We start from the raw sequence: 19597 nt of genomic DNA, 5'->3' as shown, positions 1-19597 counted from the left end.
TGACTCTGTTATTAAAATGATTCCCTTTTTTTCGAGGAATCTAAGCTAAAATATTGTTTGACATTGATCCGTTTAATGTTTTAGCTATGTGCATGTATTTAAAATTTTCTTAATGTTCTTTTGTTGGCGTATGTGAAAGAGTACAAATTTTGTCAACTATCAACAAATTTAAGTCGTTACATAAATAGACCCTACTCCAATACTTGCATTAAGACAATGGCAACACAAGTAATGCACGGCATGTTTTGTTGTTAACTTTTAAATTTGAGATTCTATAGGACACCACCAGCCGACTTGTATATATATGTGTGTATGTATGTAAGTATGCATATATATGAATATTTTGTGTAATATGTATATATGGGGGTCTTTGACAAATTGCCCAAAAGCAACAAATGCCTGAATGGACACTTGCCCGAATGCGACAAATGCTGATTGGGCATTGATTTGTTGCATTCAGGCATGTGTATATTCGAAAAATCGTCAGTCTCCCGTATATATATAAAAATATGCGTGTATTTATATATACATACACACACAAAATGAAAGAATAGAAAACCTAACAATTGTGGAATCTAATCAACTGAATTTTATTATTGCATAGACAACTGAAAAAATAAGACCTAAAAGAATATGCATATGATTATTCCCAAGTAAAAACAGGAATATAAATCTGAACAAAAAAAAAAACTCCCACAAAGATCTAAATTTGTACAAGAGACAGACACGTCGTGCTACATCAGCCAGAACTCTGCTGTCCTAACATTGAGAAATAAGAGAACACACCTGGTGTATATAAATCAACCCTTCTGTTTATAAATGCATAAACCTTGAAAACATGTGCTCAACACTCACATGCTAGATTCTAGTAATGTGAAAAGTAAAAAGCTAATTAAAAAACCCATTATGATACAAAGACTTTACAGTAATACTGTAATATATGCTTTATCTGTGGAGCAGTTAGTCAACATAAACAATGGAGCTTGTCTAGACAACTACAACATACAAGTGTATGCTTTTAAATATTTCTTTACAATGGAAATCAAACTCAATATTTAAATTGGGGGGGGGGGGGGAAGAAAGAAAATTCCTTTAATGTATGTCCACCATTTAAAAAATGCTACGCTGTAAGCCTTTAAAACATTTAAATATTTCAAGAAAAGGTATGAGTAGGGGTTGATTTAAAATAAAAATTGTTCTGTTAAATATTGATACTAATCTACGTGACACGTGTGCTTCCACAGTAGAGAAAAATGTTCACTGTAGTACTACTGTTAGATCATGAGCTATTAAAAATATATCTTAATCTAAACTGGCATGCATTATAAAATGATGATAACCAGACAATAGTAGTGGGATTTTAACTGTGTGTGGTTCCATGTTATTAAACTGGTCAACACTATTTAAGTAACACACCTTTCTTATTCAGTAATTGGCTATTACAGTCATTGCATAAAATTTAAATTACAATCATGCACCTGATTGTAATTAGAAGTATATTAAGGACTTTCTTCAAATTATACAGAGGAACAGCTCATCAGAAATGCTGAATAATATACCCTAGAGAGAATGAGAGCTGCATTTTTACTAGTTTATAACATCAAAACATTTTCAAATGATTAAATTATGCTGTTGTAGGTTAAGTACAGTATTGTTTTATGCTTTGTTATAATGAATAGGGAGAGTTTTCCTATGTTCAACACAATTTTTAAAAAAATCAGTTCATAAGTCCTCTAACTATGGATAAATAAGTTTGTTTATGCAATGTAGAACTATCTTGTACTGATCTAGTACGTTATTCTTATTAAAACATACAGCAAAAACATAGGATAATGAAAATGGTAATCCTACTATTGCACTGAACCATAATACATCCAAATAAAAAAGCAATGTACATAGAACAATGTGTATGTTAAGTAACAACATCTCTACTCTGTGCTTGAACACTACCTAGGTGTTTTAGAACAGCCAATCAACAAGACAAAATTAATGTTAATTGGTACAACTCAAAATGTATTTTGTTTATTTAGCCTGGCTGTCATTAGATCTGGTAAGACCTATTCAGGTAATTTACATGAAATAATTGCAATTTGCATATTTCCAGCAGTGCCAAACATTATAAAAGTTAAACATTAATTAATGCTTCATGTTTTGTTTAAATCAGCTCCTCAACAGTAACTGTATAAAAACCACTAAATATACACAGAATATTTGAGAAAACTTTCAGCAGCAAAATGTTTCATGCACACAACAGTGCAAGGTATTATCACTAAACACCGTCATAAGCAGTGAGTTTAAATTTAGCACAACTTCATCAGTTAACAAAAGCAAAGGCATAATTACAAGAAAACCTGGAGCAGCGCACTTCTAATATGCTGAAGAATCTGGAAGACTAGGTAAAAGTTGTAGTAAAACAAACTGATTAGGTACAGAACAAGGCCTGGGAAATACTAAAGTATGATGCAATCAATTGAATTGCTTGTGCAAGGGTTAATTTCTTGATTTAAACTTAATCATAACAACCAAGTTCAACATACAAAGAAAAATAAAATTAGTATATGTTGTATAAACTATTAGTTCAACAGACAGAAAAATTTAACAAAATAAATGTGTTGCATATTATAGTAAAAAGTGTTTCTCAAACCTAGCAGATGTAGGTTAGTAAAGAAATGTATTAAATTATGTTTCAAAGCTAATCATTGTTTATTGTACAAACTTGTAATAAATGATGTGTACTGACTAGTTTTATACAATTTAAACAATGAAAATGTGACATGTTGTGTTCCAATGGATCATGATTGCTCAACCAATACACAACTATACACTGATTCACCCACACAATCAACCACCGAGTTAAGCTTGATATGTAAGAGGAAACTCCCCATTAAGCTTTGGAGTGCTAGTTTAAAAAATTATATTGAGTAGCCAGTTCATACAGTTTGATCTTTATGTATCTATCAATACAACAAATTATTTGTATGTGCTAAATACTAATGCTTAGTACTTTTCTATGACAACAGATATGTAAATTTAAAGGAAAATTCTATTGCAGCTCTATCAATAAACATCTCTAAACAATTTATCAATCTACCTTGAAGGGCTTAGACAACATTCAGCTAAATGGCAAATAGTTGCTTTGGCATTTAGCAAAAATTCTAGTGACCCATAACATTTGTTAAGGAGATGGAGCCAGCTTGAAAGACTAGCTGAGGCTTTGCATTTAGTTTTTAATGAAAATGTATGATAATATTACAACATTGAAAATGCAAAATTTAAAACTAAAAGGTACCAATTGACTATGAACATGAAAATATGACAAAAAATATTGAGTGTAAAAATACATACTTAGAATATTTAAAGAGACAAAAACAAAACTTGCTATATCAACAATTATTCTAAATCTAGGCACAATCAGAATAACAATGCACCATTTATGAGATCTACAAAGTGAACCTTGATAATAAAATGAAATGCATAATAACGATATGGTTGAGGTATGATGCTTCATGTATTTCTCTTAGCTCAAAAATTTGATATGGCATTAACTAATACAAGAGCAAACAAAATCAACATGTTTAATAAACTGTGGTGATAGAATATACTAGAATGTACTATTGCACATAATATATTAAATAAAAAACTCACTGCTTATACTATTGTGTAAATACACCTAATAGAATAACAACCCATTAGAGATCAATTGTACTTTGCTGAACTGTAAGGCACGCTCGCTGCACTTTGAAAACAAATGCATTGGCCTCCTTTAACAAAGAAGTGTATTATTCATTTAAAAGATTTAATAAAAACCCACGTGAATATTTAATAAGAAACAATATTTTAAGCAAATAAAAAAAAAAAAACTTCCGTTTTAAATTATGTGGTATAAGTAATTTTGAGACAAAACATAAAATTATCAGGCTATTATTATATAAAAATCTTTCCAATTAGCAGTTTGATAATGCTATTGTGATAAATTGTTGCTTTTAGTTTAAGGAAGTAATAACCAACAGGTTATAACGGTACATAAGAAACTATTATGCAAAAAAAAAAAAAAAACCACAACAAAGCCAGAAATAAAAAAATGTATAACCTTGTATTAAATTATTGTATAAACGTACCATACAATGTTAGATTCATACATAAATAATAGTGGTAAAAATGAATTGCAAAACAAAATTTGGACTCCCTTAGTTTGCGTTATTTGTAATGAACACTAACGGTAATTGAAAATCTTGAAATTCACCTCAGCATTCACATTTTTAAAGTGGAAGCAAGTTGAAAAAAATACAATCTAGCTGTGTGCATTACAATGCAATTACTGTAGACTAGAAGTACTAAATGTAACAAACATTCGAGAGGTGATTCCTACAAGCTTCCATGCATAGCTCTTTATAGAGATTAAAATGTAAATCTTCATAAACTACTTAAGCCATCTGAAGTTGAGCTTTGATTTCTTTCTTCCACCTGTAAAATGTACGGGCTGAAACACCAGGAAATATACGTGAGAATTCCTGGGAATCCACATCAGGGTTATCTTTTACAAACATATATTCAGCACGACTCATTTTTTTCTGCCGCTGAGAAGAAAATGCCTCATCCTCATCTTTCACAGAACCCCAGTTCACGCCCTGCCAACTGTTACCAGAAAGAGGTGAACTGTTGCATACTCGTTCTTTCTTTGGTATCAATCTTTCTTCAGACAACTGGTTTCCTTTAAAAGACACTTCATTGTCTTTTGACATGGCCATAAGTGCTGAAAGAGACGAGTTGCCCACTTGTGAAGGCAAAATATCATTATTATAATGACTCACAGCAGAATAACGTGGTAGAGGACTAGTTTTCATGTAGTGCTGTTGGATAGAGCTGGTTGTACTAGGAACATGCAAAAAGCTGTCCACTTTGTGAGGAGATACTGTCGGTACCACTTTGTTGTTGTTATTTTTGTGTTCAGAAGATATACTTGAAAATCCAGATGTCATTTGACTATTGCTAAGGTAGTCTGAAAGGGAAGCAGAGAAAGAATTCTGTTTATCATCTAAAAATTTATTTGTGTTTCCAGGTGATTGGGAACCTGCAAACTTTGCAAGCTTGCTAAGTGACGACTCGTTGCTAATATCAGCTACATTGGATACCTCATCATTTGAAGATTTAATACTGACCAAATTGTCATTGCTTTTTCTATGGTATTCATCACCATTAATTTGATGATCTATACTGTTTGGTGTTAAAGTTGACGAGCTACTTTGAGGAGGTTGTTCTGAATAGTTATGCTTAGACAATGCTGTTGTGGCTATGTTCTCAGAAGACTGCTCAATATACTGGTTGATGCAACTAAACTTCATATTATTCCAGTAGGACTTCCAATTGTTAAAAATAAACTCTTTAGTGTGAGGGAACTTCTTTGAAAATTCTTCAAATTCAACATCTGGATGAGCACTGAGAAAATCTATTTCTTGATTGATTTTAGACTTCCACTCATCAAATAACTGTTCAGAAACATTAGAGAACTGAGAACTGAATTCTGTGAAACTAATATAAGGATGCTGCAAGCAGTATTCATAGCACTTCTGCAGATTGTCTGGACAACTTTCATTGTCTCTTGATGAACCCCTTGCTTCCTCACATGACAACTCTATGCTCTTAATTTCATCAGATTTCAAATTTTTCCAAATATGGAAAGTATCTTCAGCCACATCTTTAATACTCAGGCTAAAAGTTTTATAATCAATGGAAGGATTTGACGCAATGTGGAGTATGACTGCCTTAATTCTTTTCAGCCAAAGTTCAAAAGTAGCAGGTGACATAAACTCAAATAATACTTTGAAATCAGAGTATTTCATTGTTGGATTATGCATCAGATGAAGCAGTGCTTTTGTCATTTCATCCTTTGTCTGTCCATTGAGTTCAAATTGAGGTGATATCATGTCCATATGTTTTAAATCACTTGAACCTTCAGCAATGGATGTTGTTTCTTCAGCTATTGTTTCCTTCCATTTATTGAAGACTTCTTGAGATACTTCTGGAAGAATGGAAGCTATGTCTGAAAACTGCAGAGTAGGCTGGGCTCTAATGTAATTTAAAATTTGCTGTATTTCCCGTTTCCAGCGATAAAATGTACGTTTAGGAACATCAGGATATGTTCTTGAAAATTGAGAGAATTCAATGTAAGGATTAAGCTGCAAAAACCAATATTCAGGTCCATATAGTTTCCTGTTAGAATAACACAAGGCTCGACCATCTTTTTCATCCATGGCCTCGGGTATTTCAGTACATTCTTCCAAATGATAATCGTTGTTGGCCAACTTCTTCCAAACATTAAAAACCTCTTCAGCAGCATTTGAATCTATTGTTCTGTAAGCATTAAAATCAACATCAGGATTGGCTTTTAAATAGTCTACTGTTTCTTTCAATTCTTTCTTCCACCTGTAAAAACTTCGAACTGAAATAGTTGGGTATAATTTTGAAAAAGTAGCAAAGTCAACATCGGGATTTCTCTGCACAAACATGTACTCTTCTTTATTGTATTTCTTGTGATGTGATGTTTCATCCCCAACAACTGAATGATAGGAAGTTTTTGCTGAACTATTACATCCAATGTCTCCTGTACCAATGTCCAGTTCAACCTGCATATGAAGGGTTGGAAATGATGGTTTGACATCTGCATTCACATCTTCAGTATTGTCTGTTACAGCTGTTTGATCAACATTTGAAGAACGAGATATTTTATCCATCTCAGCCCTTTCTTTCCAAGAATCAAATACTTCTTCTGGAATATCTGGAAAAACTATTTGAAACTGGTGATATGTCATTTCTTTGTTCTCTTCTAGCAACAGTACAGCTGCATTCATTTCTTTCCGCCATCTGTAAAATGTTCTTAGGGAAATACTCGGAAATAAGGTTTCTAGCTCTTTGAAACCTAACTCTGGGTTTTTTAAATAGTAAATATATTCTTGCTTATTCTGTTTGCGCGACCTACCAGCAGAGCCCCAGAATTCTGGATCATCCTTGTCTTGTAACAACTTCATCCTTTTATCAGATGAGGATTTTGAGGTTTCTTGGCCTCCATCTTCAGCTAAACGTTTCAGACCTTGCTGAAAATGTTCACCTTGATACTGGCTTTGAGATTCTTCAGGTTTGACATCCGGCTTTGGGGACTCTTTGCGATCTGATACAGAGCTGTGCAGTCCAGAGACAGAGTTAGACAATGCTAAATTTGTTCCATGAGAACTTCCAATGGAAGTTAAAGGATTAGCTAACCCCATCATTTGGGGCCAAAGCATCATGGGCAATATTTGCTGACCCAAAGGTGATGCCATCCCGTAATAGCTATGCCATGGAAACATCATATTCTGCAGTGAGGCTAAATAAGTTGCTGAGAGGTTTCTGGAAACAGAATCATTCAAAGATGAGTTTAGAGATGGATGCATTGCAGCCATCGAATCACTGAACACAGAATTTCCAGCCATCATGTTAAAAACATTGTCTTTCTTCATCTGAGCTTGCAGATCAGATTTAGAAGACTTAGGGCTTCCCACAGATTGAAAAGATGTACCTGACATGGAGCTCGGGGACATGCTATTTGACAGTGCTTTAATACTTGGTGAGAGAGAACAGGATTTCAGATTTTCTATATACTCTTTCCATGACAGAAAGGTGTCCTCACCTATATTAGCAAGCATAGAAAAATCTGTGTAGCTCATATGTTGGTTCTGATAATACAACCAAAAGTCTTGCATGACCTTCCTCTTGAGAACATTGAAAACATCAAGGGGGACACCAGGATACTGCTGACTAAATTGCTCATAATTAATTGACAAATTCTTCTGTAGATAAATATATTCATTATTATATGTACTGGTGTTGGATTTGAGAGAGCATTTTGCTTCCAAGCGTTTTGATGAATCAGAAGGTGCAAAGAATCCTTTACCCTGGGAAATTAAAGTTTTCCAAAGGTGAAATACAGATTCTTTTGCTTGCAAAACAATGCTACTAAATTCTTGAAAGCTCATGTCAGGACATTGCTCCAGGATAATGTACTCCTCCTTTATACGTCGTTTCCATCTATAGTATGTCCTCTGATGTACATGGGGATAGTGTTGGCTGAATTCTGCAAGATCCGAAAACGGATGAAACTCAAGAAACTCATATTCCTCTTTACGAGACATATCTCTTCGTTGCCAGGGTATGCTTGTGTGACCTTCTTCTTTTTGTTTTGATGACTTGGCCAAAGAATTTTCAGAATTCCAGAGCATACTTTTATTGAAGCTGCTATTTAAGTAATGATTTGTCTCTGTCATCTGAAAATAAGATTATTTAAAATTCATGTTAATCAAAATGACACTTTGAGAGTTGAAAAGACATTTAAAAGTGAGAAACTACTAAATATATCACATTTATGCTATATTAAATTTAAGAAATTTAAACTAAAAATAAAAGGAACAGAATTTGTACAAATAAATATTGTGTAAGATTTAGAGTAAGTGGTTAGAAAGCCATATATTTACTGAGAAGAGTAAAAAAAAAAAAAGAAGAAAAATAAAGCTACCTTTCTTTTATTATGAGATTGAGGATGGTGTGTTACATCCAACTGGTTTTTATCACCCATTGTATAATACAAATCATCACCCACACCATCTGGATAACTGAAAGAAATTTTATTCTCATGAAAGATGGTTTTATACATTTATTTTAATTGTCTTTTAGAAAGTATCACTATGCAACAACTTAATATTCAATCAAATGATAAGTATGTACAGACTACACAAGTTACACAGCTGCACAGAGCTTCACTGTTACTATTTTAACTGCTCCTTAATGTCAACTTGAATATGTCACACACCAATTAGCTGGCAATATGACCAATCAATAAATGGTTGGAGGGGATTTTGAAGGGGTTAAATCAATAACTGATACTCGCACAATGCACACGATCTACAATAAATGTTATTTACACACTTATCAGATCCTGACACTTGAAAATTTATATTTATAAACTGACAGAAAGAGTCTGGATATAAGCACAAAAATAATGAATTAAAAAACAAACAACAAATAGACATACTCTCTTATGTACAACTACTAAAAGGTTTACTTCATACAATATTATGTAAAAAAAATGCATTGTTCAAACAATTAACCTTAAAATAATTCTAATAGTAGTAACAGTGCTATTTTATGTGTGCTATAAAGGAATCTTTAACTTAAAGAACTAGACAAATACTCACTCTTCATTAGTCGGCTCCTGTTTGAATGTGGATTTCAATACTGACATATCAAGGGGTAATTCCTTTGCTGTGATAGGCTGAAGCTCTATACTTTGGTCTAACAATGAAGACTGTGAGTCATTCTTTAAGCCACTATTGCACTGTGAATTTTTTACCTCGTCAATTTTAGAAGTATGAGAAAATTCTTCCTGGACTATCTCTGCTACAGTTGATGATTCTTTTATCAAAGTGTCACTATGTATTGTGCAGTTCTTGTTAGTATTTACATTATCAAAATTGTGTAAAGTTTCTTGTAAACTGTTATCTTGTTCATGAGATGTGTCCATTTTCTCTATATCAATTTCAAGAGAAGGGTCAGATTCAGAGCACAGACTTGAGTCCATAACAACAGATGCTTCAGGGTCTTCAACCTTCTCAATATCTTTAGTATCACTCAAAATGTCATTGCTTGCCTGAACTACCTCTTTCAAATCAAACTTATCTTTCTCATTCACACACAAAGCTTCTGTAGATGAAGATTTGTTTGAGCTATCCAGCACAATGGTGTCAGAGTGTGACGGTTCATTTGATGTGCCTTGCCTTTCAAGACATGCATCTGATAACATTTCTGATGGCGTTGTGTTAATTGCAGTTTTAACAACAGGCGGCGTTGTCATATTAGCTTCACATTGTAAATCAAATTTTCCATCTGCATTCTGCACAGCAACTTGTTGGTTATTTGATAATGAAGAATCTGACTTTTCATGAAGACTATTAGATATGTAGTTTGGCTGAGATGGTTTTAATCCTGACTTTATTAGCTCATTAAGACTAAAGTTTTCTTTTCTTTTTTTATCAAATTCAAGGCAAAGAAGACCAACTATCTCTATACTTTCTTCAAAATCAAAATAAGAGTGACAGAGTTGCCGCACACTTGCAATCAGAGATGGCAAAAACTCTTTCTGATCCCTCTTTGATTTTACACTTGGGTTGCCAATCATATTGTCGGGGTAGGTTTGTCTGAAAAATAATTGATAGTTGAGTTTATACGATTTCCACATACTCTGTTAGATTTATTGATCTGAAGCTTTTTAAATTAAATGACATCCAACATCTAGCTTTAACTTAATACTGTATATACACTAAAACACACACACATATATATGCCCTATTATATACACACACATTTATCTACTTTTAAACATACCTAAAGCCAAAGTTTTAAATGCTACATGTTGCCAGAAACAATTAATCCTTTTTGTTACAAAACTGTAGTTTTTGGTTTTGAAGGGGCTTGACTTAAAAATGATCTAGAATCTACATCACAAACCACAATACTTTCACCAAGTAAGAATGTTTTTATTAAGTTAAAAAAAAAATGTTTCCATAATCTAAGTTGGGTAAATCTTTCTTTGGACAGCATAGGCACTATAATAAGGCAATAGGCATAGTTAAGAATATTAAAACTGGAAAATAGGCCTATAAAAAAACCTTTAGATCTAGTATTCCATAGTCTTACCAACAGGCTAGAGCTACTGAAATTCTAGAGTAACTCTAAATACTACTAGATCTAGATCTAGATCTAAATAGTAAATCTAGACTCTAGGCCTAGTAATAATAATAATAATATTCAACTAGAATCCAAATTATTCTAGATCTAGCTACTAGACTAACTAGAGGCTAGATCTCTAGATAGACTAGATGTCGCAGATGCTCATAGTCATAGTGATGGAGTAGAAGCCAGGCAGTAGCAAAAGCTTTGAAAAACCCTGGCTTGAGTCATTAAAAGTGATTCCTAGATTTTAAGTGTCAAAATGGCAACAACAAAAAAAATATTTAAAATTAAAAATCAGATCCAGATTCTAGATTTCTGATCTAGATCTAAATTTACATGCAAAAATAAATCTCTAGGGTCTATACAATAATAGTACTAGATCTAGATCTAATAATATAATAAAAGCTTAAAATAAAAGCTTTCTGCTCGATGCAGGCAATGTCTAAAAATAGCACAACCAGACCCAGACATGCTATTTTTGGCATGACAAAATAAACTTAAGTAGGTCAAACATCTGCCGACTAGGCGTCAAGCAATATCTCTTATTAAAATTGACACGTCAACTACAAAAATTAAAAGTATTTTCAAAATAAAAAGCTAGATGTACTTCTGATTAACAAAATTTATAAAGTTACTTAACCTATAAACTTAGTTATGGGCGAGTTATTAGATAGGTAACATACCGGCAGAGAGAACAAGAACTTTTTTCGTGAGCCTCCATCAAATGCCATGCCAGGCTTGAATCTTTCATTTTAAGGGTAGATCTAAGTTTCCTCCAACGATCAAATGAGCTTGCAAGATATACACGCCTTGCATCTCGCCATTTATATGCTTCTTGGCGTCTGTTTATTCTTTCACGATCTGTTTTTGGAGGCCTGCCCTTTGAAAACTTCTTTTGTATTATGTCAGTACGCCGGATGGTGGCCATTTTGTCAGTGTCCTGCCAAGCAATCGCAAAGGTTACCAGGATTTGGTCGTCGACGGAGTTAAAATGGTGACTTGCAATACGAAATTCAATTATTCATTCAGTTTGCATGTCCATTTAATAAAAGACAAAATAATGTTGTATCTGATAAGTAGTCAACATATAACAAATAAAATCAAAAGTATGAAAACAAATATTCTTATTAACTTTTTACAAAATAAAAAGAATCATATTTCTATCACGATATCTAACAAGAATGCATATGCAATATTAACGTTGTAATATTACTAGGAAAAATAAAATTCTAACACTGCAAACGGTTGAATTAACTCTTTATTTACATACATTAGGTTATTCAAAACAATAAGAACAAACCGGCAAGCTGCAAGACATCAAATTTAGACATGCGCATGCGCATCTTTTGCGCCAGGTGTCATTATAGGCCTAGGAGTTGGCATGTGTCAGTTATCACTCATGACAGTGAACTAGATGTAGCTAAGCCTAGACCCTTTGTACACATACTGTGGGCCTAATTGAAAAGCATTCCACAATCTAGGCTCATGTACTATTGCTATCAGTCTCTTATTCGCGCATTCATAAAAATATCATTATGAAAATTATTCGATCTAAGCCTATAAGCCTTGAAAATGATAATTCTAAATTGACTTAGTTCAACGGATAATGTCTTCTCCTTTTGTATATATGTAGGCCTATGTTGCCCGAGTGGATTAGATTTAAATTTATGCGTTAAAAAACATCGGAAGAGTAAGGACATTTCAAGTTTTGAGGTCACCCCTAAATGACTCCAATCTCCTAAAAAGACATTCGGAAAGGGGGGGGGGGGGAAAGGGAGGGTGTGTTAAAGACGATCTCTTTGTTAACTCTTTATGGGAATTAGGATCTCCGAAAAAGTCAGATTTGTTGTGGTTTTGGTCTATGTTTATAGATAGTGTTAATGCCTCTGCGGTAAACAGAAAAAGAAAGGAATCGTGGGCACGGGGTGGCTTTATGACTAATAATACTGCGGTGTACTATTACTGTACAAAAATATTATAAAAACATTTACGATTACCGTACGGACATACCATCAAAACATTTCTTTCCTTACAAAAATATAGGCTATACAACTGAGTCCATTTTTAAGAGCTTTTATTTAACTTGCTAATTCTGTCCGTCGACAGTCTGTCATCAGTCTGTCTATCTGTCGTCATAGATCGAAACGCTCGTGGGGAAAATTCGGGCACTTCTAACAGACAGATTCGGTTCAAAGTTGGCACGTGGGTCAACACATGAAGACAATGCAATCTGACATTACATTTGACTTAATTGGATGCCTAATTAATTTTTTATGAGTTAATTCAAATTGTGTCCTAATTTGCAGGCGGTCTTATCCAACTATTCCGCACTATTATACGCGCGTTATCATGTTCATTATTTGGTGTGCTATGGTTTTTAGTCAAGCAACTCTATTGTAAATATAAAAAAAAATTAAGTGCTGAAAAAAATAATTCATAAAAAAACGTTTTAATAAAAAGTTTTTATCCTTTTGATATAAATATAAATATAAATATAAATATAAATATAAATATAAATATAAATATAAATATAAATATAAATATAAATATAAATATAAATATAAATATAAATATAAATATAAATATAAATATATATATATATATATATATATATATATATATATATATATATATATATATATATATATATATATATATATATATATATATATATATATATATATATATATTTATTTATTTATATATATTTATATATATAAATATATATATTTATACAAAGCAAAGTGGTCAACTGTCGTAGACCGATCCTTTATTTTCTCCTTTTTAGCGCAAAATTATATGAAAGCTTGTTATTAAAAGGTGTTTTTTTTTTACAAACTTTTATTAAACTTGCCATCTTAAAAAATTTTGTAAAAAAGAAACAAACCAGGCGAATGTTCAAAAAGCGTGATCATGAGGGAACCCGGGGTGTTGCAGATGACCCGACCCTCGGGGCGCCGGCGGACGCGCCAGATTCTATTTAGTGAAAGCCTATAGTGGCCCGTTATATCTGTAGTGTATCGCACTCTTTAAAACGAACGTAAGACATTTTTCTTCGGTGGAGAGGGGGGGGGGGGCATTCAAAACGTTCTGGTGGGGGAGGGGGGGAGGAGTTTGGACTTTAATTTCCGGGAGGCGGAACATTTTGCAAACATTTTGTAACTAAATTAAATTTCGTCATGGGGGGGGGTTGTATATGGGGTAGACGCAGAGGCGTAGCTAGGGCGGGGCGGGGGGTGCGGACCACACCGAGTGACACCATTTAGGGGGGGGGTGACACCAAGGCGAAACATTGTAAAATGTACATAAGAAAAATGTTTATTTTTTTTGCCAGTTCCATTAATGATTAATTAAAGTTAGTCTTTAAAGAACAAATCTACAACTACTACGTGAGAGTAGGGACTAGGGGGTGACTTTGTTTCTCGGGGGGGGGGGGGGGGGTGACACCATGAAGTGCCGCACCGGGTGACACCCGACCTAGCGTCGCCACTGGGTAGACGTGTTTCTTCTCCCTCTCTCCCCCGAAGAGATGCCTGAATAAAAACCTCACTGCGTACAGCTGTAACAATATTTATGCCTAAACAGAACGTCTTTTCCCTATCTTCTAGGTGGCACAATGTCTTGAGAGGGGGGGGTGCAAATCGAAAGTTTGAGGGGGGGGGGGTGCAAATCGAAATCTTGAGGGAGGGGGTGCGAATCGAAATCTTGAGGGGGGGGGGGGGTGCAAATCGAAAAGTTTGTCCCCGGGCGCCAGGAAGGGTCGCTACGCCTCTGCTTTCGAGACGTGTTCCAACTAGTTTAGGTTAGGATTAGGTTAAATTATCCTGGCAAGCTGCAGACAATAACTTTCGAGACTTGTGTTCCAGCATGTCCTTTGTTCCCGCCCTTATTGATTGTGTCACCTCCCATACACGGGTACTGAATGATGTAACAGCTGTAGTTAGATCTAGGTGTTAAGCCCAGTGATCCGTTTTAAGTGCCAGAGTTATTTAGTATGTCTATTCACGAGTGTCGCGAGTAATGTTATGTATATGAGATAGGGTATGGGGTCATCCATGAATGAAGTCACGCTTTTTTTGACGATTTTTACCTCCCCTTCTCCCCCGTCACACGTCGTCACAAAAAGCCAGACCCCCCATAAAATGACGTCACACCTCAGCCTACACCCCTCCCCCCCCCCCCCTCAAAATTGCTGTAGAATTTTTCTTAAAACATCGACATTTTTTCAAAATCTTGTCAGAACTCTGTCAACATAGCGTATTTTGATCAACGCCTATTATAGTTTATTAAAACCGTTATCTAAAACTCGAAATAACGACTAAAACTCGTTTTATAATGTTTTTTTTTTTTTATAATGCGTCACACCATCTGAACCCCCCCCCCCCCCATCATACACCGTCACAAAATTACGGACCTCCCCCCCCCTACGAGTGTGACGTCATTTATGGACGACCCCTATGTGTGTTTTAAAACTTGTCATTTGTTAAGAATTATATTTATATTATATTTATATTTAAATGGAGAGCGGTTGGGGGAGGGGGGGTGGACCTTTAGGGAAGAGATTGGTAGATCTGACTTTTTGTAACGTCATTGGGCTTCAGGGGTTAGAGAGGGGTTTATTTTATCAGACAAAACTTCCCATGCCAATGTCTCGCTCTTCTCTTGTTGACCGACCGGCCGGCAAGCAGGTCCAAACGCACATTTCATGACATAAGTGGTGGGCCACTTTGCGAATTTGCTCCCAATGTCTAAGTAAGCCTTGTCCCGAATGTGTAGATATCCAGGGGCGGGATTCGAACCCGCATCACCGACAGGAAAGACTTGGCTCTACCACGGAAACGTTACGCTGAGACTGTTAGCCACCGGTCCGTATTGCCACCACCTAGAGCTGGTTGTCCATCTCCTAAACTCCTTCCAATACAGCTTTAAAAAAAAAATTATTACAAATATTTACTAAGGGGTTTTTGGCAGCAAGTCTTCATAATAGGTTCGAATCCATTCAGCCTGCGCTCGCTGGGTATGGTTATCACAGCCAATGTTATCCTTTGCTAGTGGTTGAAGTTAGCTGGCATTTAGCTATTAATTTTAGGATAAAGACACGTCTGTCAGTATGTAAGGCAAGCACAGCTCCGTGGGGATGGAACAGTTAGTTTTGCAATTAACAGGCCGCTGCTTCTGCTACTAATCACCCGAGTCACTCTTATCATTTACTAAAATTTAAACAAAAGCGTCGCTTATCGTTTTGATCAAATCCTCATTGATCTCGATTAAATTATCCTGTTGACATATTTTTTTGAGACATCTGGTAACATAAACATAAATTCAAGGGATTTAACCCATACAATTAATAATAAAACTAACATTAGATTATTACTACTAGTTGTCTCCCTTGAAATAAGTTTTCCTGCTGATTTTTAGGGCATTTTCGTACTAGAATGTATTTGTAGTACCTTTAATGTTGATAAAATAAAATGCCTTAGTTACCGTCAATTTTGACTTAATGAAATGCATTTATAATATCTTTAATGTTGACATAAGAAATATGTATGTAGTAGGCCTACCTCTATATAATAAAATGTAGTCCCATTTGTAGTTGGCATAATAATAATATAAACAATGATATAAAAATGTAGATACATTTTTAATACATGCAGTTTAATACAGTAACATATCGGCCCATTTGTAGTACCAACTAGTATCTTCAATTAGGTTGTATGGTAACTTCCATTTATTTCGTTTGGCATCTTTTGTCAAATGTCATCAAATGTTTTGTAATACAAGAAAAAAATTTTAAAATATTTTTTAAAAACCTTCATAATAATAAGCTTTTAATAATAAACTTTTAAATGGACTGAAAATATGAATGTAAAACTAATTTCCTTTCTTTAATGAAAGCATTGGTCGTCAAAATATGTAAGAGATTTCACGAGTGTCCAATGCTTTAAAGTAAGCAAATTATTTTTATATTTATTTTCTTATTATTAGTGAATTTTAAAACTTATTATAACAGAGATTTTTGTACGACTACAATATTTGCTTTAAAACCCAATCAGTAGCTTGCAATATATAAAAGACAATTGTCCGCCTCTTCTTAGTCCGCAATCGACACTCAGGACAAACCCAACCAGCCGTGACCAATAGATCACCGTTGTCGGCTAGCTGATCGCTAACATTTAATCCTTTTATCTCCCTTTTATTTATGAATTTAGCAATCATTTGATTACATTTCAATAACGAATTTAATTAGATTTAAAATTAGATATTCTCGCATTGTTATAATAAACGAGTGTATCTAGAAAGTTTGAAACTAAAAGGGTGCATTAGAAATGATTCAAAATTGAGTTGAATTTTTGCCACAAACCCACAGAACAAAATAAAACGCAATGAAATATTGCAAATTTCCTCTTCTGCTGTGGCGGTGTGACCTATCATTTAATCCCATTATAAAAACTCAACATTATATTTTATATTTAGATTTTTAATGCGATGTCAACATGGAGGATAAAAACAACATTTATCACATGAACTTAATTTACCCCTTGAGCCTCGATCTGTACATGTTTGTCACGATTTTTGACCCAAAAGAAAAACTAGCTGAGTTAAGTACGCTTCTGAGAAACGCTAGGATATTTTTGGAAATTTGACCTATTTCAGAGAAGAGTACGTAGCAAAATGGCGAACAATGGAAAGTCCAGGTTTGGTAAACATTTACTGTCGCCACCTTTGGCTAATTTGAGTAACAATGACGTGTACGTTTGTTTTATTCTTCCTCCTGATATATTTTTATACATACACGTCCATGTAGTCTAGATAAGCCTAAGGCCTGCATATATGCATAAAAATGTCTATATCTATATCCGCATCTTTAAATTGTTTTACAAATTTTTCTTTCTAGTCCACATGAAAGCATGTTTTAGTAAACATGTTTATACCTGGGGCATATACAAATTTGTTTGTTAGAAACAGGTCGATATCTGGCTTGTCAGTGGATCTCGATTTCTCCTCGTATAGCATAGCACGGGGGTGGGTTAATATGGAGCAGAGTTTCTTCCAAGCATCTCCGAAAAAGGGTCTACCCCACCCCAACGAAATAAAATTTATATAGAAAATATATACTTTTACCAGTGTCCGCCATTCCCCCTCCCCCGAAGTGCCCCCCCCCCCCCCCGCGTGGAGAATGAAAGGGGTTTAAAATTGCGTATATTTTTTTCAATTAACTATTGCTAAAAATTCTCACTTCCAACGAACCAATTTTTAAACGTGTCGTGCGACGAATAAATCAATAACTACTTATATGTATCACACGTCAGACATGGTGAACCAATAATTACATATCGGTATCATACGTTAGACATTGACATTCATCACTAGGACAATTATCTTTTTAAATAATTAACTCGGTGAGCATTTCGGCAGCTGTTTTTGCTTGCCATGTAGGCCTACTTGTACAGTTACTGGATACAATTATACTGTATTGCACATAAAAGCTGTGTAGTTTTTTTAAAAAAATTATTTGAGAAGTAAGAAGGTTTTAGTGATGAAGTTTACTGGATGGAGATGGACTAGTCTACTCACGGTATTCTCTTTATAAATACTATGTGAACTTACAACGTGATTATTCAAAAAATGTATTCTTTCACTTGCATTTTTCAACTGATTTCACTGACATCTTCTCCGCCTCCCCCCTCCCATCCTTATGTTTTCAAACTCTAAACAATGCATATATAGTTTAAGGGGGCGATTACCCACGAACAAAGCCTTGTATTTCTAATCGAATGTTTACAAGCGTCACTAGCAAAAAATGTTTGACAATCCCACCATACCTGACGGAACCATTGAAACAATATACTGTTGTCTGAATACAAAAATCGTACGTGACCGGAATTTCTAAATAGGCCTACAGTTTCTTTCTTAGAAACTCATTTTACTTTTTTTTTTACAATGTGTGCCCTAAAAATAGCAGGCTGAAACTATGGCACTGTAAATATTTTGTTACTTCAGGCAAATCAGGAAGTGACGCAAAGTTTGTAAATAGGACATGACGCAATGTGTGTAAATAGGGCATGACGCAATGTGTGTAAATAGGACATGGCGCAAAGTTTGTAAATAGGGCATGACGCAAACTTTATAATTAGGGCATGACGCAAAGTTTGTAAATAGGGCATGACGCAAAGTATGTAAATAGGGCATGACGCAAAGTTTGTAAATAGGACATGACGCAAAGTTTGTATATAGGGCATGACGCAAAGTTTGTAAATAGGACATGACGCAAAGTTTGTAAATGGCGTATAACGCAAATTTTCAAATTAAGACCAACATTAGCACCAACAAAATGGCTTCTTGTTTCCCAGAACAATAAGGGACGGCCATATTAGCATCCTCATTGGACGAGCATCCAACATTAGGTTTAATTATAGTACACGGTAGCTGAAACAAAGGGTGAAAGAGGTGAAAAGCTTGCAGATTGGTACATCTGTAACGTAAAGGCTTATGTCTTGCATTTTTTATAACTTGAAGAGATTACATTTTGTATTACTGTAAAGTGAAGAGATTACATTTTGTACTACTGTAAATTGAAGAGATTACATTTTATATTACTGTCAAGTGAAGAGATTAGATTTTGTACTACTGTAAATTGAAGAGATTACATTTTATATTACTGTCAAGTGAAGAGATTACATTTTGTATTACTGTAAAGTGAAGAAATTACATTTTGTATTTTTTTATAAACATAGCCTGATGAAAGCCTGTTGCTTTTCGTTAACTAAACCTTTCACTTACATTTTTAGAATTAGACCTATTTTTCAAATTATTTAACTCGATTTCATGGTTTGGGTAA

At 34.3% G+C, this 19597-nt stretch overlaps 1 protein-coding gene across 1 annotated transcript; it reads right to left on the bottom strand.

Moving 5' to 3' along the window:
- Nucleotides 1–572: 572 nt before the first annotated feature.
- On the bottom strand, nucleotides 573–11701 carry LOC131931052 (uncharacterized). Its single transcript, XM_059287745.1, has 4 exons — nucleotides 11442–11701; nucleotides 9225–10223; nucleotides 8546–8642; nucleotides 573–8297 (listed from the first exon to the last, which is right to left on the bottom strand). Exons 1-4 carry the CDS (start codon nucleotides 11684–11686, stop codon nucleotides 4425–4427), a joined length of 5214 nt encoding a protein of 1737 aa, XP_059143728.1. The 5' UTR covers nucleotides 11687–11701; the 3' UTR covers nucleotides 573–4424.
- Nucleotides 11702–19597: the final 7896 nt, after the last annotated feature.

This window comes from Physella acuta, unplaced genomic scaffold (assembly GCF_028476545.2).
Source record: "Physella acuta isolate Inbredline_101_S28 unplaced genomic scaffold, ASM2847654v3 ptg001884l, whole genome shotgun sequence".
NCBI classification, from domain to species: domain Eukaryota; kingdom Metazoa; phylum Mollusca; class Gastropoda; family Physidae; genus Physella; species Physella acuta.
This window is presented reverse-complemented; position numbering and strand designations above follow the sequence as displayed.

What these genes read in the sequence shown, in the direction of transcription:
- LOC131931052 (XM_059287745.1), bottom strand. Translation starts at nt 11,686, where the DNA reads ATGGCCACCATCCGGCGTACTGACATAATACAAAAGAAGTTTTCAAAG. An exon ending in AGTTCTTGTTCTCTCTGCCG is followed by an intron (nt 10,224 to 11,441) that starts GTATGTTACCTA and finishes ATTATTTTTCAG; the next exon opens with ACAAACCTACCCCGACAATA. An exon ending in CAGGAGCCGACTAATGAAGA is followed by an intron (nt 8,643 to 9,224) that starts GTGAGTATTTGT and finishes AATTTCTTTCAG; the next exon opens with TTATCCAGATGGTGTGGGTG.